Genomic DNA, 20,282 nt, shown 5'->3' on the forward strand with positions numbered 1-20,282 from the left:
CAACCTCTTCAGAATCACTAGATCTCACTGATTTTAACTATTTCATGTTTCAGGGCTCCTCTGAATTATCCTCATCGACCTCTCAGGATGTTTCTAATCTCATCTCTACACCCTTTCTGGATGTCTCCAGTCTCACCTTTCAGGATGCTTCTTCCCACACTTCCTCAGTTTCCTTGGACATTTCTAATCTCACATCTTTAGTTCCCCCAGACCCATCCACTTTCACATTTCTGGATGTTGCTAATCGCACTGCTTCAGCTTCTCTTGATCTCTGCATCTAACCCTCTTAACATATTCCTTCTTCTCTCTGCAACCTCTCTACATGTTTCTAAACTTTCCTCCTTTATGTGCTCTTTTCTAAGTTCTGTCTCTGAAAGTTCTTATCTGAGGAAAGTTTAGGGCTTTACAAATATATCCTAGCATCTAAACAGAACTGGGCATGAAAACAGGTCATACAAATCTATAATAGTGCCTTGTTTACAGCTGCATAAACATCAATATATATATCTGGCATTTTTGTAGAGCACAATTTCTGTCACTAATTTCCATTCTGTCTCAGCATGGTACCTCCCCCTAAAGTTTAACTTTTTTAATTCATGCTGAATTTTTATCTATCAAGATCAACAAATAGTAAATAGAGCTAAATGTGCGAATAATTGCATCCAAGTTGTATATCTCCATTACAGATTTAAATCTGAATGCATTGCACAGAATTGCAGGCAGAGGCATTTCAGATGGCGGTGCAGAGAGAGAAGATGTGGCAGGAAAAGAAAACTGGGAGAAAAAGAGCAGGTGAGGACAGGGGGTAGGGAGAAGAATCAGAGAAGGTGTGGGGCAGGAATAGAGGGACATGTAGCTGGAAGAAAGATGTCGAACTCTGCTAGCATAATTTTTTTTTCTGCCAAGCCATATCTGTGGCCTGGGCTGCCCATGAGGCTTAAAATAATCTTATTGATAATTATTTTACCTATTAAATCATCAGATGTTACCATTAAAACAGCATTTGTATGTAACATCCCCTTTATCAATATACTATATATATAAGAAGTAGTGCAGTTACTTGTGTTGCATCAAATATGTTGCATAGGTAGCAGAGAGGGGCTTCCTTAAATCTTTGGTGCTTTCTTGTATCTTTTTGTTATCATTGTTATAGCTAGGTTTTAGAAAACAAATATGTTTTGTTTCTATATCATATCACTGGCACCGTTTCTGTGTTAAAAGCACTATCATAACAAATATTATTTAATTTTTACAAGTTGGAAAGCTTTGCTCCAATATGCCATGTCTGTCTCAAAATTAGGATAGAAATGGCTCACACAAAAAAATAAACAAGGAAATAAATGCATGAAATAATAAGAATTATTTTCTGCCTCCTTTATACTAGTTATTTCTTTTAAATTAAGTAGGAAAGATTGTAATACATGGATTCTTAGAAATGAACCCCAAATTCAACAGAGGCAAAATTGTTTAGCAGTTATTAAAAAAAATAACAAATCATTGGTCCAGATGGAAGGAACTAGTGTGATGTAGCATCCTAAGGTGTCCACTTTCAAAAATGTCATCACAACTCGCACTAACTAGAGTCGTCTTCAGTAATTTCAGTAGAGAGATTAAGTAGGCAAATTAAGGACAGGAAATTCTTTCCATCTTCCCACTCTTTCTTCCTGGTTGGTGTTCCTACTAATTACACTAATAGGCAAACTTCTCTTACTGTCATATGCTATCCCGGAGACAGACTCTGACGTATCTGGTGAACAGTTGCTCTTTTTGTTCTGGTGGATCTATACTGACGTTACAATGTGTGGATTGTTAATTGCAATGGCTCTGGACTGAGATCTCTAATAAAGCTGAAAAATTGTGCTTTAAAAATGTACTGTAAGTGAAAACATCACTGCATAGTGATGTGAAGTCACTGTGTGATTTCCAGGGATTTGCACTTCAACAGATACGAAAATCGGCAGGAAGACAGAAGGCCTCTGTGCAAAGAGGACCAAAGTCACAAGCGTTTCCTCAAGACCTGTATAGCTTCTGGAGGATTCTTATATATTTTGTGATGTGGTTTGGCTCTGGACAGAAGGAATACAGAGAAGAGGTATATATACTTAAGTGCAAGGATTTAATAAAAACCCAATCCATAATCTCCTTAAGTCCTCAGTCTTAATTATTTAAATGAACATTAGGTTACGACCAAATTGATTCCTTATGAAATATGATTCGAGTCCTCTCATAACTTTTTGCTTATTATATATGGAAAATTGTCTATTTTTCCATCAAGTGTCAACAGATGATGACAGCGTCTAGTTTGCTGTCTTCTATGAATTTGTTTAGAGCAAATGTTTTAATGTAATTTCAGATGTATGCATAAATAGTCTTACATCCAGAAGAATCCCATGCTAAGGCATCATGTCTGATGGGATAAAACTGAGTATGACACAGCCTGGCCACACACGGATTAAAGCTCCAAATTGAAGACAGTCTGTGTTTATAAAAATCATTGGCTTGTAAATCATTTTCTTCTTTACAGTCTTACCTAGAAAAAGCTAAGAACTGATGGCACAGAGGGGTAATGACAACTGATTTAGCTGGAAAAAAACCCATGCTTTTAACTACTTGCTTGGACTCTTAGATTACAACAGGACTACTTAGGAATGAGTTAATATGTAACTAACTAACCTAAGTGCTATATAACTAGCCATTTGCCTCACAGAAGAGTCAGGCTTTAACTTCTGTTCTTTAGTTAACTGACGTGTAGTGCGTTTCTGGCAAATTACCGGCTCTGAAACACGGAAGACCACACACACACCACCCCGGAGGCAGGTCCCAGCCGGCCACACCCGGAGGCGGATCTGAGACTTTCCCAAAGAGGGAAGGTCCCAAACCTTTCCCAAACAGATCCCACCGTGGGGAACTGGGACAAACACGTCGGTGTGGAGCGGTGCTGACGACGTCGCTGTGCCTGCGGACCCGCGCGGAGTGCCCGCCGCGATGGGGAAAGGGCGGCGCCGCCGCGGCCGGGGCGCCTCAGGAGGAAAGGCCGGGAGTCGCGTGCCTTATTCAGCCCTCTGATTGGTCGCTGCCAGAGGAGAGCGCTTGTGACTGCTGGAGCGGCGTAGTTGCCATTGGTCAGACTCCCTGAGGTAATTCGGATTCCGATTGGTGGAAGGATCATTCCTGCTTGTTGACTGGCAGCGCGGTAGTCTTTCCCCTTCCGGTGGGCGCTGACCTTGCCCGGGAGCGGAGCCGCTCGTTCGCCTCCGTTTCTCGGCCCCGCAGCCATGGTGGCATACTGGCGGCAGGCCGGGCTCAGGTACCCGTCTGGCGGCCACGAGGCTCCTCTTGCGACTTCCTTGCGATAGCTGTATCGGCCGGAGGCGAGGGCCTCGCAGGGAGGGCTGGCGGAGTCACAGCGGTGCCTCTGGAGGGGGTGGAGAAGCTTTTGGGGCGGGTTCGAGTCTCACCTTCGTTTTCTCGCCCCTTTTCTCTCCTGTCTTTAGTTACATCCGGTATTCCCAGATCTGTGCCCAGGTTGTTAGAGCAGCAATGAAGCCTCAGTACAAAGCAGAGGCAGAAAGGGCGGCAATGGCCACTGTGAAAACTCTGAAACCCAAGAAGGAATAAAACGTAAGTAAACTGAGTGGGCCGGGGTGCCTTAATGTAGCTTTTTATACGAGGAGTGTTGGTTTCCCGGTGTGAGTCGGGTTACTGACAGTCCGTAACTGCTCGGTTCATTTCGTGCTCTATGTGGAAAAACAGCTATGATCTTCATGCGTGAAACTGGAACGGATTGCTGACTGGTTTAGTGCAAATGTGTGCAGATGTCTCTGCATCCTGATGATTACGTGTGGGATGGGAAGCTGCTTAATCTCGTTAGTTTGATAAAGTGAGATGTTATATCCATCAAGCCCTGCTTTGAATGATCTGGGGTTTGGTCAAAGTTATTATGGACTTACGCAAAACATCTGGGTTTCTGTAGTGATGTTCATAGGTTTCCTGTCTCTCACTTTACTAAGCCAACAGACAGCCTCTCCGAACTACTGTTTCCCCTAATTAGCAGACTTATTTGTGTAAGGGTTATCTACTATCTGTGAAAGATAGATGCTACTTGTACCTTCATTTGTGACACTGCATGCATCACGAGCAGCTGAGATCTCTTCTAAGTAGAACAGCTTCTATTCCTGATCTGAGATTAAATATTACTACCTTTTGTTTGAAGCTGTCGTGGTTTAACCCCAGCCAGCAACTAAGCACTGTGCAGCCACTCACTCACTTCCCCCCTACCCCGTGGGATGGGGGAGAGAATCAGAAAAAAAAAAGTAAAACACGTGGGTTGAGATTTAATAGAACAGAAAAGAAGAAACTAATAATTATAACACTAATAAAATGGCAATAGTAATAATAAAAGGATTGGAATATGCAAGTGATGCACAATGCAATTGCTCACCACCTGCCAACCGCCACCCAGTTAGTCCCTAAGCAGCGATCCCCCTGTCCCCACTCCCCCCAGTTTATATACTAGATGTGACGTCACATGGTATGGAATACCCCGTGGGCCACTTTGGGTCAGCTGCCCTGGCTGTGTCCTGTGCCAACTTCTTGTGCCCCTCCAGCCTTCTTGCTGGCTGGGCATCAGAAGCTGAAAAATCCTTGACTTTAGACTAAACATTACTTAGCAACAACTGAAAACATCAGTGTTATCAACATTCTTCTCATACTGAACTCAAAACATAGCACTGTACCAGCTACTAGGAAGACAATTAACTCTATCCCAGCTGAAACCAGGACAGAAGCATACCTTGTGTATATTCTTAATCGAATAACTTGTATTTTAAATCTCTTAGGAACTGATCTGTGGTGAATAACAGCAAACTGCAAAGCTGTAGGCAAGCTCAAGACTCTGCGATACAATGTCATCACATTAACTGTAAAACTTGCCACTGTATGTAAATCAGCATGCTAATAAATGTAATTGCTGTTAAACAAATGAATGTGTGGAAAGTGGTGTTCGTCTTGAAACGAAGTACTCTATTTTGCAGAGACATTTACCTTTCGCTTGTGTTAAAATAGAAGTCTACCATTCAGTGGCAACATACGTTTATTTTTAAGTCAGACCTCTTGTTGGATATCATGCTGGTATTTCAGGTACATAAATGAGTGAGAGATTTGATTGTTGTTTAAAACTTTTCTGCCTACTTCATTTCAATGATTAATGATTACTTCTTTGGAAAAAAAGTTTTCTTCATTAAAACCTATGTCAACAGAGAATATAGGCATATAATTTCGATAATTAAAAATACCTCTGTCGGTTCTCTCTGCTGGAAGTGGTATGCTGTTGACTTTAATATTCTCTGTCATCATGGTGTTCATCTTCCATTTGTGCTTAGAACAAAACTAACTCAGTGAAAACTGATTTGATGAGGCTTAGGGTTATGACTAAACTGGAAGCAGGATATTTTGCCATGGATGTGCTGCACAGAATCTAATCTCCAAAGCTGTCTGGAACACTGAGCAGTGAACTGGGAGTTGGAGACCTGGCGTCCTGTAAGAGGTGGAGAAGGAGGCACAGAAATCCCTGCACCGTATGCTAATTACTCAGCTATTGGTTGTCCTTGTTACCTCTGTGTCACTTTACTGGGGGCAGAAGGACACGCGTTCACTGGGAAACAGTAGGAACGGAGGGTGACACTCCATCCACTCTTGGTTAGGGGGGCGAAGTCATACTTTCAGCTGTACTGGTTTGGGGGAAGTGTTTGCGTGTTCCTGTTGCTGTGTGTCTTCACAGCAAGTATGACACTGTCCCACTGCACAGGAAGAAGTAGAGCAGGCTTGCAGAATTGGCTGCAGGCTTACATTCACCTAGATGCTTCTGCTGTTGATGCTTCTGCTGTTGAGGCGTTACTTTCTTCAGAGTATAATAAACTCTCTCCTCTAAAAGTATAATAAAACTAGCTCAATTTTTTCATGTAATTTGAAGTTAGTCCTTACAAGAATAAATGATTTTTGTCTATCAAATGTTTCAAGTATTAAAGTATTTTATAGAATGGTATATAATTTTTATTTTAAAGAATATTATAAATACAGTGTTAAGTAGATGGCTGTGAAGGGTAAGAATTTTTTTTTTTCTGAAGTCAAGATATGTTTTTGATTTAGTGATTGCCATTGAACTTGTATCTAACTAGCTGCAAACCATTCTATCCATTTTGCTGTACTGAATGATAGGAAGAAAATTTACAGTAGTTAGTACATGGGGGGAAAAAAAAACCAAACCACACACCAAAACTTTTACACAATGTTCACAACTTTCCATGCTAATATAACTCTATAGTTTGAAATAGAAACAAACCACACAATGATAATGAATACAAACTCTGCAATAATATAAAAGCCAGCAAGGTGTTAGAACTATTAAAGTGACATTAAAAAAAGTAAGAATGTGCATGTTCAGTCTTTTGCCCCATGTTCTTTCCCCTTCCCTCCCCTGCAACTTACTTAAGGAACTGAACTTGTCTGCAGACCTACCTCAGTCTGTGGAGTGTGTAATAAAATAGATAACTGCCTTTATAGGCCTCACAGATGTGCGTGTGTTCCTAAAACAGTAACAAGTTCTTCACAAATAAACACGGACTGTGTTTACCTGAGAATAAATAAATTTGATGAGTTGATAGCATATTGTGCTGTTGCTTATCATTCTGATTATATACACAGACACAGAGGCTGTATATTACATTCAGGATCAGGTGATAATATTCTAAAAGTGAATACATTTACAAGAAAGGCTGTTACAAGACATCTTGTCTTCGTAGTGGCTCTTTTTTGGGAGCAATTCAGTGTCAACAGTTGTTTAGGAGAGTAAAGCATAGCTGCCATTAATTCTAAAAGCATTGTCTTGTAATACTGGATATATTTTGGCCAGATGCAGAGTAAAAATTCTTAAAAGAAAGGTGTTATTTTCAGTATGCAGATGATGGCTACTGCTTTTTCTTTAGTGAGTGTCCACAGGCTTATTCGGAGAATGCTTTGATATTACCATTGTTTTTACAGTGCTTCCTTTTCTGGGTTCGCTTCCACTTCTACCTCTTCATATTCCTCAACATCTGCAGTGGCATCCTGGTACTGTTGGTACTCGGACACAAGGTCATTGGTGTTGCCTTCTGCTTCAGAAAACTCCATCTCATCCATACCTTCACCAGTATACCAATGGAGAAATGCTTTTCTTCTGAACATAGCTGAGAACTGTTCAGAAACCCTGATGAAGAGCTCCTGAATGGCTGTGTTATTGCCAATAAAGGTAGCTGCCATCTTTAAGCCTCGCGGTGGTATGTCACACACAGCCACTTTGACATTATTAGGGATCCACTCCACAAAGTAGGAACTATTCTTGGTCTGGACAGCCAGCAACTGCTCATCCACTTCTCTGGTAGACATTCGGCCTCTGAAGATGCATGCCACGGTCAAGTAACGTCCACGACGAGGGTCGCAGGCTGCCATCATGTTGCGTGCGTCAAACATTTGTTGAGTAAGCTCTGGCACCGAGAGCGCTCTGTACTGTTGGCTACCTCGAGCTGTCAGTGGAGCAAAGCCTGGCATAAAGAAATGCAGGCGAGGAAAGGGCACCATGTTAACAGCCAGCTTCCTCAGGTCTGCATTCAGTTGACCAGGAAAACGGAGTGAGGTTGTGACACCGCTCATCGTTAGGGACACTAAGTGGTTGAGGTCACCGTAGGTAGGATTGGTGAGCTTTAAAGTTCTAAAACATATATCGTATAGAGCTTCATTGTCAATGCAAAAGGTTTCATCTGTATTCTCTATCAGTTGATGGATGGAGAGGATGGCGTTATATGGCTCTACGACCGTGTCAGATACTTTGGGTGAAGGCACAACGCTGAAAGTGTTCATAATCCTGTCAGGATATTCTTCTCTGATTTTGTTGATGAGGAGCGTGCCCATACCTGAGCCTGTACCACCACCAAGTGAATGGATGAGCTGGAAGCCCTGAAGGCAGTCACAGCTCTCACACTCATTCCTGACCACATCCATGACGTTTTCAATCAGTTCAGCACCTTCTGTGTAATGGCCCTTAGCCCAGTTGTTTCCAGCACCTGAATTACCTGTAAACATAATTACAGAAAGAAAAGCCACAAAGTTAACAAGAGAATTTTTAAAGGCTACAAAGATGGGAGTTAAAAGGCTGTTTTGGGGCAGTTGACTCTAGTTAGTTTGCTGACAGCATGATGTACATACCATGAATAAAGTTGTCAGGTCGAAAGAGTGGGCCTATTTTGCTAGACCGTACACTGTCCATTGTACCAGGTTCCAGGTCCACCAAGATAGAACGGGGCACATATTTATGGGCTAGGACAAAAGAAAATGAATGCGAACAGTTACTGTTAGAAGTCAAAGATACAGCCTTATAATCTACTCTGAAAAATCCAACCCACCTATAGTGATTTAGGGATATTTTTTCTCTTAATTACTTATTTTAACCTTCACGTTGGCTCTGCAAATTGCTCTGCCAACAGTGCTGAGCACTTACAGTAAGCCTCATTGAAGTACACATTAATTCGCTCAAGCTGCAGTGATGCATCCCCACTGTAGTTCCCAGCGATGTCAATTCCATGTTCGTCACTTATCACCTCCCAGAACTGGAAAAGGAAAGAGGTTCAGTACACTCACGAAGATTTTTTTTTTCAGCACAGTGTGTTCAGCACCAGCTCTGCTGCGCTCATGCCTGACTGCACATAAAGTGGGAACTGGGCCTGATGGGGGGGGTGTTTTGCCATTTACGTATTAGATCGAGCAGGGATCCTCCTCTCCCCCCTCCCCTAATAAGGTCAAGGGAAAAGTTTAGTAGACCATTTATGCTTCTTAACTATCACTCATGCAGTAATAGGTGGAGGGCCTCAATTTGCTCCCTTCATAGTAAAGGAAAATTGGTATTAGCTTAAATAACACAGGTACTAGTTGGTATGAGCTTAACAAAAATGTCGGGGGGTTGTGTGGATTGGGGAGGGCTGCTTTGAGGCCTGTCATGCACAAGTGGGACTGTGAGCAATGCTTTCCACAAACAGATGTTGGTCCTAAGCGTCCTATCTTGACATTCATATGGATGTCTTGTGCTGGGGCTCTTATCTAGGCAGCAGCCACAGCGGTGTTAATGTAGACACCCCCACCCACTATAATGACCAGGCTATTTTAATTTTAAAGGTGTCCTGGTTTAGCATTCAGTCTTGTTTTGAGTGTAGAAATAGACCATTGCCAACATGTGCATGGGATGTGTGTGTGTGCCCGCTTTTCTACAGGTCTTATTAGACATAAGCTGTTTCCAGGTCAAAGCCAACAGAAAAAAAATACAGATATTTAACTATCACACTGGCTGCATTCAGTCTGGGTCTAACATGACATTCCCTGGCCATCCACAGCTTCATGTTCCAATAAAAGGAATCAAGGTGAGATTTGTGGGAGCAAGAAATGGAGGAAGAACACAAGGGAACAATCCTTCAGCTATTATGTTCAAAGCTATTATCTTCAAAGACCTCCCAGCCCCAAATTAACCCAGATGATACTTTTTTTTGACAACTTCCTACTTATCAGTAAAAAAAAAAAGGCCATCACACAGCAAAAGCAATGGTTTTTTTTCTCCTAGCACACAAAGTCAGCAATGAGCAACTTCTCTCAAAGCAACAGCATACCAGTGTTTGAACTACACAAAAATACTCCAAATGACATGACGACCTCTCGCAGGAGGCCAGTTAGACAGAAATCCTTAACTGCACTTTATGCCACTCTTAGAAAAACCTAGTCGGTCACTGATAGCACAGGTCATTCTATTGACTAATACCATCCCATATTAATGATTATAATGTGGCAGAGTTACTGCTGTATGGCTGAACTAAAGTACTCGCATCACGATTTCGCAGCCCTGGAATTACTGGTCCTTCACTTGTCCCAGTATTTTGCAGGCTAGATTAGTGCCCCTGAGAATATAAGTCCCAGCAGGAATGCTCTGGAGCACTTATAATCACTGTGCCATAGTTATTGCAGATGTTTCATTCTTTGACAGACTTAACATTAACCTCTGCACAAGGAACAAGCCCATCTTATGACTTTCATATCAAAATACTCATATTCACTGCTAATGTGCCATGCATCCTACTATTGAGTTGACAAAGTAATAGTTCTCCCCAAAAGTCCCCATCTGTTAACGATGTTTGACCTGCTACCACTGATAGCACTTAACTACTAATGACCAATACTGAAAAGAGACCTTACCTTAGCTCCAATTTGGTTCCCACACTGGCCAATCTGAAGATGCACAATTTCACGCATTTTGTGTAGCTTAGACCTGTTGGTGGCTACAACCTAACAGGTTTTCTAGTTGCAGTCCCCAGAACAAGCCCTCTTTCTGCTGCTGTATCAGCCACACCCAGTGCAGTCCGCCCCAAGGGGCCTTTTTATACTGGGGGGACTGTCACTCAGCAAGGGGAGTAGCCAGCTCCTCAGGCTGCTCACCAAAGCATTTCACAAGGAGGCGAAGTGCCTATTCACTGCCTGTGTACAGGGTACAAGAGCACAGGTACATTACTGAGTGGCATGGAAAAGAAAACTGTCACACGCACTCCCTTACAATTAATTCCAGTTCTCTGTGCAGCAAACAGTGTGATTCATGAACATCTGTGCACACTTTATTTGTTTTTCATTATTTTATACATAATATATGTACAAATATATATGCATATATAGAGATTATAGCCAAAACCGAGTGATCTTAATCTATTAAGTACATGTGTTTCTGACACCTAATTTAAATTTTAACATCATATGACTCATACGGGACAACATCCATAATAAGAATGGTAACAACTTTTGAGCAGTAGCCTCCTATAATCACGACATTCAGTGCATTGCCAGGCAAACTTGCACTTCACTAATAAGCATCATTCTCAGTATCTCACTGCATGACAGAGGGGTACAGACAGGATCAGTAACAAAAAAATACTTTGTAAAACATCAATATAAAACTGCACTCTCAGTGATATATGTTCTTTAAACATTTAATAAGAATCCATCAATTTCAGCCAAACTAAAATCTGAATCAACTTGTGACTAACTTGCACAGATGCTTTCTTTCTCTCTCTCTTTCTCTCTCTCTTTTTTCTCTCTTTCTCTCTCCTCCTTTCCTGCCATTAAGAAATACAGTATTTCTTATATTTCTTATTTTCTTATATCTGAGATGTAGTATTCCAGAACTTGCCAGGAAAATGCTAGAGGTGAAAACCCAGTTCCACTTAAGTTAACTATAACATTCACTGTGTGAAATGTTTCACTGCATTAAAGGAAACGATGCAAGGCTGAGCAAAACATTACACAGTCATGTTGCCTGCTGATAAACAGGACTAATATCACTGAGCAACAGAAGCCCAGAATGGACTGTCTTCTGGAAGCTTATAGTAGTTTTATTACATGTCAGAGGACTGTCAGTGCTTTGCAAGTGCTCCTTTTAAGGATAGGAAAAGGAACTATAATTAGGAAAGCACCTTAAGCTGTTTTGTATGAAAAGATGACAGTGGAAGGACTTGACTCATTGAAAGTAACTACTTTACCACTTTATGGGTTGCTAGAGATAAGGAATCTCTGAGCTTCCATATTGTTCCAAAAGAAAAATCAGCTTATTCCAGACTTCCCCACCACAGATGATTTCCACTTCTTCCACCGGCCAACAGAGGAACAGACAACTGCTCCTAAGACAAAGTTTTGCACCAGAAGTGCATTGCAAAAAAGCAGCTAGCAAACATTCTGTCATCCTCTGCCAAGCTATAAGCTATCCTTGGTAGGGAGCAATAAAAGCAAGACTTTAAATTCAGGGCAATTAATTTTGTTTCCTTAAAACACAATAGTTTTATCATTTTCCAAAAAATAAGTATTCTCTAAGCAGTTTAGTTTACTCAGCGAGACAACATAACAGTTATGTTCCATTGCCACGTTGTAGATATTTTCTACCATGGCAGTGGATATCTTCTACAATTTCCTAAGACAAAATTCTGGAAAGGTTATTTGGACATTTACTTTGAAAGCAAATTTCATTTTATTCATGCACATCTCATATTTGTTTTCTCCAACAATGCTTAGCTAAAAGTAATAGTGCAATTCTGAGTTGTATATTCAATTGCTGCATTCTGAATGGGAGCTGCATTGACACAATGTGTCAGAGAGCTACTGACACTAAATAAATACTACTTATAATATGCCATGTATTAATCTAAAATAGCCACAACTTATGAAGAGGCTAATTCACTGTCTAAAAAATCTAGCAAAATAATTTCAGCAATAAATATACTCACTGAGAGCATCTCACATGCAAAAAAAAAAAAAAAAAAAAGGAAGTGAAAGAAATATGCAATCACTTAACATTGGTTTTTCTCTTGCTAAAAATAGCTCCCTGGAATCATGTGCCTCTTCTGAATCACTTCCTTACAGAGTCTTAAAAATGATGGCACGTGACACAAAGTACCTGAGGCACTTTGTGAAGCGGAGGTTGTTTTGGGCCTCTTTTCCCTCTCCTCCCCAGTTGCATTTCTGTGAACCTCCAAGTCTGTCTTTATACCAAACCTGGTACATGAAAAGCCTGTTTCTATGTAGATTTTGTTTGCAGGCCTGTCATTCCTCAGCTCTGAGAAACCTCAAGCCTCTTAACTGCCCGAGCGCACTTCCCAGGCGCAGCCATTGAACATGTGCTATTGCAGATTAGCGGTGTGAGCGTCACCAGAGAAAGAGGAGACGGTGGCGGAAGGGTTGGCTTCGAGGGCCTTTTGGCACCACGGAGATTAGGAGCAGCCTGGCACTAGGCACAGCTATTACCAGCCTGTCCCGCTGTGTTTATTATCAGGCTGCCCACTGCTTCCATTGCCTTCGGGGTGGGCCCTAGATATCAAAGCCCTGGTGATGGATGTAAGCTAAGACCACAAACAAGCTAGGTTTTTTTGGTTACTGGGGGTTTTTTTGTTTCTGTTTTTCTTGTTTGTTTTTTGTTGTTGTTGGTGGTTTTTTTTTTTTTTTTTTAGTGCCACCACAGTACCCACTAGCATGTGCAGGGAGGCATTCTGGGATACTTTTTCTTAATATGGTTTGTTTCGGAGGAACTAGCTTTTCACAGTAGCAGTGAAGATTGTTGAGAAGAAAGCCTATTCAAGTTCAGATAAGCCTGGCTACAGGCCACCAGATAATTTTAGAGAGATCTGTGAATGGCTATCAGGTGAACTGATGCTAGTCTCAACTAATCTGGGCTAGCTACATCATCCTTAGGAATGCTACCAAAAACTGTTGCATTCAACAGGCAATAAAGACTACCTGCTTCACATTTTTGTTTCAGTTAGTAAGAAAAATTATTTAAAGACTGCCTCCCTCTGGCAGGTGGTCCAAAGGAAATAAGGCAGGACTGCCTCCTCTAAGTTATCATCAGTATAATGAGCCTGTATATTTAAACAAATAGGTTTTGGTACAATCAGAGTGCACAACCAAGCGGTTCATTACTTTCCCACGCTGCAGGTCTATGACCCGGCAAAAACTTGGGGCTTGCAGCATGTGAATTTATCTGCTGGGTAGTGCCCTTACCCTGGACCCTACTGCCACAACCGCATTTACTGTTCAGTTTGGGTCATTTGATGAATTGCCAAAAAGGTCAACTGCACAGAAGTCAGGCTCAGGTCTTGCTCTGCTGTTCCTTTTGTTGCATTGGTTCTCAGTGCCTCAGTTTCTCTATTCATAATGTGGAGCTAATAAACCTCATGCCTTTTATAAAAAGTGCTGAGAGCTAAGGAAGAAAAGCTATGAGGGAAGAACTGGCTGTGGTTTACTAAACCTGTTTACCAAGCATGAAAGCCCTAGGCAACATAAGGAAAAGAGACTGGTAGTCCACTCACACAGATACTTAAACCTTCTGCAGGAGAATTAGGAAACTATTTTTACTATTGACTAAATCTTGTAGCAGATCATAATCTTCAAATGTTCTGAACCCTAAAGCATAGCCTAAAAGTGGACGCAGGCCTGTATTCCTTTTGTAAATTGTAGCAGAAAAGGGCTTGAGAAATTCAAAATTTGGGATTAGCGAAACAACCCAACCAAACAAAAAAAATCCCAGCCTGCCTGCTGTATGCAATCACACAGTTGCTGGGCGCAGTCTTCCACAACACTGATGCATTAGGCCAAAGGTAAAGGAACCTGCACCCAGCCACGCAGGGTCTGCGTCTGTCCCCCACACAAGTCCTCTTGTCACAACCCCTGTGTTGAGAGCAACTGCATATATTGAGCCATCACAGTATTTAAATGGATTTTCCTATTAGGGTTTTTTTTTTGGGGGGGGGGGGGGTGATCAAAATCGCTTCATGTTTGAGCATGAGATGGAGACTTGATTTGGGGGCACCAGCGGCACACCTGCGTTCCCTGCAGTGCACCCGGCAGGGTGGGTGGGGGCTGCCCGTGGAGTGGGTGCTGCTGCGGCCTTCACGGCCCGACAGCAGGGAGGGCGAACACCTTGACTTCAGGTCTCTCACTACCTTTGCTCCTTATCCCCCAGGAAATGAACCAGACGTCATTAGGAAGGACCCAGCGAGGCGCACGCTGCACTTGGCACTAGCTCCGCTTCCAGCGGACAGACAGTGATAAACACGAAGTAAGGAAGACAGGGGAAGCTCCGCATCCCCCGAGCACGCCGTGCCGTGCCGCGCCGCGCCGCCCCCAGCGCCCCGGCCGCTCCGCCCGCCGGCACCGCCCCCCCCCCTTAAATGCCGGCGCCGTGGAAGGAGGTGGTACCGCTCCCAGCATGGCCGAGCTGTGCTGGCGTCTCGCATCCCTCCTCCTGCTGCTCTGCGGCTGCCTCTGCCCCCCCGCCCGCGCCGGCCTCTACTTCAGGGAAGGGCAGCACTGCTACAAGCCGGCCCCGCGCAAGGCTCCCGGCCTGAGGTGAGGATTTGCCCCTCCCCGCCCGCCTCTCCCGGCCCCCTCACCGCAGGCAACAGCCGCGGCGCCCGCCTGCGCGGGGGCTTTGCAAACCCAGCATCGCCCGGTCACCGCCGGCGGGGGGGGGGGGGGGAGGACACGACACGACGACGGGGACTGCTCCCCGGGGCGGCCCTGGACCCGCGGGGGTGATGTGTCCCGTGGGAGGGGGTCGCGCGGGGCGCAGCGGTGGTCACGAGGCCGGTCACGCTGCCCGCCGTCACGTGACCCGCGCCGCTCGCTGGACACTCGCAGCCTCGTTACGAAACTCCGTGAAAGCGGGTTTTTTTTGCGTTTTTTTTTTTCCAAAAATATCCCCTCATTTGCCTGAAATACAGGCCCGGCCAGCAAGGGAGCTCGTTCCTTCTTTCTGCCCCCACACAGGACCTACCCCCGCCCGCACGAGTACCTGGACGTCTCCGCGCTGCCCCAGAGCTGGGACTGGAGGAACGTGAACGGCGTCAATTACGCCAGCACCACTCGGAACCAGCACATCCCCCAGTACTGCGGGTCCTGCTGGGCCCACGGCAGCACCAGCGCTTTAGCAGGTATGCTGGGTGCTGCCTGCTCACCCGCCGAGCTGGTTGCCCCCAGCAATATACATGGGTTTTGGTAAGCAAAGGAAGTTTTATCTTCAGCTTGCAAAATAGCTGGTATAAAGACGAGGTGCCAAGTTAGTGACTAATGCGGCAAGAACCGAGGCCGAGATGTTTGGGAATGCACCAGGAACAGTGGGAATTCCCAAGCTGAAGGCAAGGAGGTTTGGTTTCAATAGAGAAAGCAACCAGAGAGAGCTGTCCCCACCCTCTCAGAATTGTGCGAGGGGCGAACGCTGGCATGGTTAAAAAGCTGTTTGCAGAAGGAACTCATTCATAGCCCCCGCCAAACCGCTGTTTAGGGACTGGGGTAAGAACTGGGTTTTCTGCCCCTCTTCTTGGAGGTGCGGTGATGGTAGCAGCAGATGCAAAAGCAGTTATTGTGTCTCCTTCCCTTTTTTGGTACCTCGGCCTGCCACACTACATCTACAGCAGCAAGGGGCTGCTCCAGTGATGCCTGGACATGAGGAAACGAAAGAAGTTGCCTCTTGTGGGAAGGGCCTGCAGCGTATCAGCTTCAAGAGCCCTGTCACTCAAATGAATTGACTACCACAGCATACAGACCAATCTAGTTTCAGCAGATACCTATCAATCAGCCGCCGCCTTGGGAAAAAGGGAGGTAGGGGTTTGCTTTAGTTGGGAGAAATATTTTCCCTAGAGAGAGTACATGATGATTTGCATGCACCAGTAACATGCTGCAGAAATACTGTTTGCAGAGGGAGGCTGTAAGAGGCTTAACTTTCAAGGAGAAAGAGAGGAAATTGTGCAGAAATGGGAAGACAACACAGGTGTGAGCAAGCAGCATGAGTCACAAAGGATCCGTTCTTAAGCAGTACAAGAATACAGACACATACGAAACCTGCCATGATGTAGCGAAGTACTAGGACAGATAAAATACAGCAACTTCTTAATTATATAGCTTCAGTTAAAACTTAATTTTGTATGTAGGTATGTCGGTATGTGCATCTTTAAGTTATATAAAAAGTTGGTTTTAAAAAATCAGGATTTTTTTTCTTAACTGCTGTGAATAGTTAAAGCATTCATTCCCTGTCTTGTTGCTGGAAGAGTAGGCTGGGATAATGCTGCCCAGTTCTGTCAAGTATAGCTGAATGTTGTTAGTACTAATAGGATTAAAAGCACTACAGTGGCATCAGTCAAGACTGCTAATGCACTGTGAGCAGCAGTTTATAAATACTCATCGGGATGCTTTTTTGCCAAGTAAGCTAGTTGTTTCTGACAAAATAAGGCAGCAGGATGGTGATGCCTGTCTGAGATGGCAGGGTAACAGTGAGATGTTGACATAACAGTGAGGATATACTTCTGAAAGCTTTTCCTTACTTTAAGTTTGTGAAGACTCTCAGAGCCAGACCTGGGCTGCATGGGCTTATACTCTCTGCATGGGTTTATGCATAAGTCTTTACTCCTGTAAAAGAAGCTAGTGAGAGCTGGTTTTATGATGTGTGTTTGAAAACTCTTTGCTGTCAAAGACAGGAAACAGATGTGGAAGTCTTCAGAAGCTGTGACTTGAATTAAAAGAGATCTAGAGCACTTCAAGGCTTTAAACAGATCTTATCTACATATTTTTGAATTTTTAATGGAAAAAACTTGTACTGGAAACCCACAATAATAACTCAGCCTGCTGGTTTGAGTTAGGTCACGCTGTGTGCCTCACTGTCCACAGCAGAGGATTTTCCAACCGCAAGTACTGTTGCCTGCAAACAGTTACAAGTTCAATGAAGGAGAGACAGTTTTAACACTAGTTGCAATGTATAGCCACCTACATATTCCACTACCAAAACCCAATTTCTTATCCTTACAGATCGAATCAACATAAAGAGAAAAGGTGCATGGCCTTCTGCCTACCTCTCTGTTCAGAATGTGATTGATTGTGCTGACGCAGGATCCTGTGAAGGTGGAGACCACTCAGGTGTTTGGATGTATGCCCATGACCATGGCATTCCAGATGAGACCTGCAACAACTACCAAGCTAAGGATCAAAGTATGATGCCTATTTGGTTTGCTGTAAGGCTTCATCCCAGGTTTAGCAGATTTATATATATATATATATATATATATATAAAAAAGACAGTTTCTTGGGTTTTCAGTATACTGGTTCCTGCCTGTGTAATACCTGCTGTTTGACTGACAGAACAGGTTTTCTTTGCAGGCCTCTGTGTGTCTCTTTAGCCAGATAGCAAAGCATTAAATCATGCCCAGACAAGTTTGCACAGCTAAGTTGTTTTAACTTAATCTCCTAAGTCTCTGATATACAATCTCTAATGTACCAAAATATTTACAAGTGTCACTTCAAGATAAACAAAGGAGAAATATAACCTTCGTCTGGTCTTGTATGACTGGAATAGTTTCTGTATCTATACAGAAGCACATCTGAAACACTTCCTCCTCAAAGCACTTATGCCTATGAAGTAAATAGCAACTGGTGATTGTAGGGACTTTTTAAATGTGGCTTCCAGAAAATAATTTATTTCACCAGAGACAGTATTAATATCTGCTTCAAATAAGTTAAAAGGAAAAAAAGCTTAGTGTCATATCATTAATTCACTTGAAGAAAAGCATTCTCTTGCAGTGATAATCTCACTTTTGTTTTATAGAGTGTAAGAAGTTTAACCAGTGTGGAACTTGTGTCACTTTTGGAGAATGCCATGTGATAAAGAACTACACTCTCTGGAAAGTTGCTGACTATGGGTCTGTCAGTGGAAGAGAAAAAATGATGGCAGAAATCTATACTAATGGACCGATTAGGTAAAAAAAAAATAAAATCTTGAATGGTAAAAAAAAAAATGTTTATCTACTAGTAATATTGGGATTGAAATACTTGAAACTCAGTCTAATAACTGAAGTGTACTTCTCTACTCCAGCATATGTTAGCAGCTCTGCACTAATATGCAGACTTTAGTTTGCTTGTGGATAAATTAAGCTCTGAAGTCAAAATGCAAGAAAACCAATTCTTTTTTAGCCAGGCCCCTGCCCTGATCCCCTTGTACAAAAAAAAAAAAAAGCTTTCTCTATTTTATTACAGCTGTGGCATAATGGCTACTGAAAAGTTGGATGCTTACACTGGAGGACTTTATACAGAGTACAACACCTCACCTGTGGTGAATCACATTGTATCTGTGGCTGGCTGGGGCGTAGAAAATGGAACAGAATACTGGATTGTTCGTAACTCATGGGGTGAACCCTGGGTAAGGAAACATGGGAACAAACATATTTGCAGAATGACTTTAGAGGAAAGGTGGGTTTTCTTACTTGTGAACAGGAAGCTGCAAAGCTAGCGTGTGGATAGTCTCTTTCTTTGAACTAGACTAGCAATTAAAAAATGAAGACAGGGATATTCAGCCAAAGTTACTTGAGTAACATCAACTCAATCCCAAATGCTACCCTTCTGTGGACATGCAGCTCCTGTTACAGGCAACTGTAAGTTACTGTTAGCTGTAGGCAAAAATCAGGTCACATACCTGGAAGAGATGAGGGGGATGTAAATACACCAAAGCAGATGGCCCCTTAATAAGGTTGCCCTGAGAACCCAGTGTTATGCTTCATCTTGAGTGAATTCCTAGATTCACTTACAAATCATTCATACTTAGAACACAGAACAGACTCAATAGCATACACTTTCTATAGTTATGTTTTCTAATTCACAATACAAATTGATTCTTTACAGGGTGAAAGAGGGTGGCTGAGAATTGTGACAAGTACATATAAGGGTGGAAGAGGAGCAGAGTACAATCTCGCTATTGAAGAAGACTGTGCATATGGAGATGCTGTAGTTCCTTGATTCTATATTGTACATCTTCCTGTTCAGGAACTGCTTTGTTTGGAAGCTTCCCAGCACAACCTTTTTCTGTTTAAAGAACAGTAGTCTAAAACTCTTTCACAGTTCAACACCATCAGGCAGTTCTGCAAAATTAGCCCAGATAGCAACACACAATGTCTTCAGAGTAAAATAAATACAGAGCTGCCTTTAAATAATTATTTACAACTTAAAGTAATTTACTCATGAGAAAGTTGTCTGCCTTGATGCATGGTATTTAAATTGTATTGACTTAATCACAGAAACTGTGTATGTAAATCTCTGTATATTTTTAAATACAAATTACATAGACATACTGGGAAGGAAAAAGTATACTCAATATTTGGGTCTAGAGCTTATATTAAATTCTCTGACAATATCAAGCAAATACCATCTCACAATGATGCAGATGAAAACCAAAGCTAAGTCTGGACACGATATATTCAAAAACTAAATCCCCTGTTGTTTCCTTGGCCTCCTGGTGAAACAGTGTTGTTGGAAGTATCATATAATGCACTTGCTTTTATCCCACTAAAATGATGTAACAGGAATTACGTTGATCAAACAATAAAGTCTAAATGCTTCTTAGTTATTTAATTAGTCTTGTCTTTACTTGCATTCCTTGCTTTAATATGTGATTGGCTGTGCTGTTTTTCTCCTAAAGCAGCAAAGTATTAATTGCCACAACCCAGAACCCTTAACTAATTTGAAGAAAGGTAGTAAATTCTCTTCCTTAGTAACTGGCTCAGTTTTAAGTGGCAAATCAGTGCCATATCAAATATTACTAACTAGCATTGTTAACTGCAGTTAATAAACAGACTTTTTTCTCTTACATGACTGTATGTGCATTACAAGAGCTTATTAATACATGGTTTTGGTCATCTTCT

At 42.6% G+C, this 20,282-nt stretch overlaps 4 protein-coding genes across 6 annotated transcripts in view; 2 read left to right on the plus strand and 2 right to left on the minus strand.

Annotated features, from left to right (window-relative positions):
- The window catches only part of ZNF831 (zinc finger protein 831), a 65,118-nt gene extending 62,153 nt beyond the window's left edge, over positions 1-2,965 (minus strand). Inside the window, exon 1 of the mRNA XM_052786376.1 lies at positions 2,674-2,965. The gene's annotated coding sequence lies outside the window, so the exon portion shown is untranslated. The remainder of the gene's footprint in view (positions 1-2,673) is intronic.
- A 95-nt stretch (positions 2,966-3,060) lies between these two features.
- On the plus strand, positions 3,061-4,981 carry ATP5F1E (ATP synthase F1 subunit epsilon). Its single transcript, XM_052786510.1, has 3 exons — positions 3,061-3,307; positions 3,495-3,621; positions 4,839-4,981. The coding sequence occupies exons 1-2, from the start codon at positions 3,276-3,278 to the stop codon at positions 3,616-3,618; spliced, it is 156 nt and encodes a 51-aa protein (XP_052642470.1). The 5' UTR covers positions 3,061-3,275; the 3' UTR covers positions 3,619-3,621; positions 4,839-4,981.
- A 93-nt stretch (positions 4,982-5,074) lies between these two features.
- TUBB1 (tubulin beta 1 class VI) lies at positions 5,075-14,892 on the minus strand. Of its 3 annotated transcripts, none has more exons than XM_052786481.1 (4): positions 14,803-14,892; positions 8,531-8,639; positions 8,239-8,349; positions 5,075-8,105 (listed from the first exon to the last, which is right to left on the minus strand). In XM_052786481.1, exons 1-4 carry the CDS (start codon positions 14,812-14,814, stop codon positions 7,033-7,035), a joined length of 1,305 nt encoding a protein of 434 aa, XP_052642441.1. In that variant the 5' UTR covers positions 14,815-14,892; the 3' UTR covers positions 5,075-7,032. The 3 variants fall into 3 exon arrangements, with proteins under 3 accessions (XP_052642441.1, XP_052642427.1, XP_052642431.1); XM_052786467.1 differs by lacking the exon at positions 14,803-14,892 and adding an exon at positions 12,506-12,739; XM_052786471.1 differs by lacking the exon at positions 14,803-14,892 and adding an exon at positions 10,267-11,122.
- CTSZ (cathepsin Z) lies at positions 14,775-19,987 on the plus strand. The gene is made up of 6 exons (XM_052786495.1): positions 14,775-14,952; positions 15,373-15,536; positions 17,404-17,583; positions 18,197-18,347; positions 18,625-18,787; positions 19,267-19,987. The coding sequence occupies exons 1-6, from the start codon at positions 14,813-14,815 to the stop codon at positions 19,378-19,380; spliced, it is 912 nt and encodes a 303-aa protein (XP_052642455.1). The 5' UTR covers positions 14,775-14,812; the 3' UTR covers positions 19,381-19,987.
- Positions 19,988-20,282: the final 295 nt, after the last annotated feature.

Source organism: Harpia harpyja, chromosome 1 (genome assembly GCF_026419915.1).
Source record: "Harpia harpyja isolate bHarHar1 chromosome 1, bHarHar1 primary haplotype, whole genome shotgun sequence".
Taxonomy (NCBI): domain Eukaryota; kingdom Metazoa; phylum Chordata; class Aves; order Accipitriformes; family Accipitridae; genus Harpia; species Harpia harpyja.

What these genes read in the sequence shown, in the direction of transcription:
- TUBB1 (XM_052786467.1), bottom strand. Translation starts at nt 12,568, where the DNA reads ATGCAACTGGGGAGGAGAGGGAAAAGAGGCCCAAAACAACCTCCGCTT. An exon ending in GTACTTCAATGAGGCTTACT is followed by an intron (nt 8,350 to 8,530) that starts GTAAGTGCTCAG and finishes CTTTTGTCCTAG; the next exon opens with CCCATAAATATGTGCCCCGT. An exon ending in ACCTGACAACTTTATTCATG is followed by an intron (nt 8,106 to 8,238) that starts GTATGTACATCA and finishes TTATGTTTACAG; the next exon opens with GTAATTCAGGTGCTGGAAAC.
- ATP5F1E (XM_052786510.1), top strand. Translation starts at nt 3,276, where the DNA reads ATGGTGGCATACTGGCGGCAGGCCGGGCTCAG. An exon ending in TGGCGGCAGGCCGGGCTCAG is followed by an intron (nt 3,308 to 3,494) that starts GTACCCGTCTGG and finishes TCCTGTCTTTAG; the next exon opens with TTACATCCGGTATTCCCAGA.
- CTSZ (XM_052786495.1), top strand. Translation starts at nt 14,813, where the DNA reads ATGGCCGAGCTGTGCTGGCGTCTCGCATCCCTCCTCCTGCTGCTCTGC. An exon ending in CGCAAGGCTCCCGGCCTGAG is followed by an intron (nt 14,953 to 15,372) that starts GTGAGGATTTGC and finishes GCCCCCACACAG; the next exon opens with GACCTACCCCCGCCCGCACG. An exon ending in CTACCAAGCTAAGGATCAAA is followed by an intron (nt 17,584 to 18,196) that starts GTATGATGCCTA and finishes TTTGTTTTATAG; the next exon opens with AGTGTAAGAAGTTTAACCAG.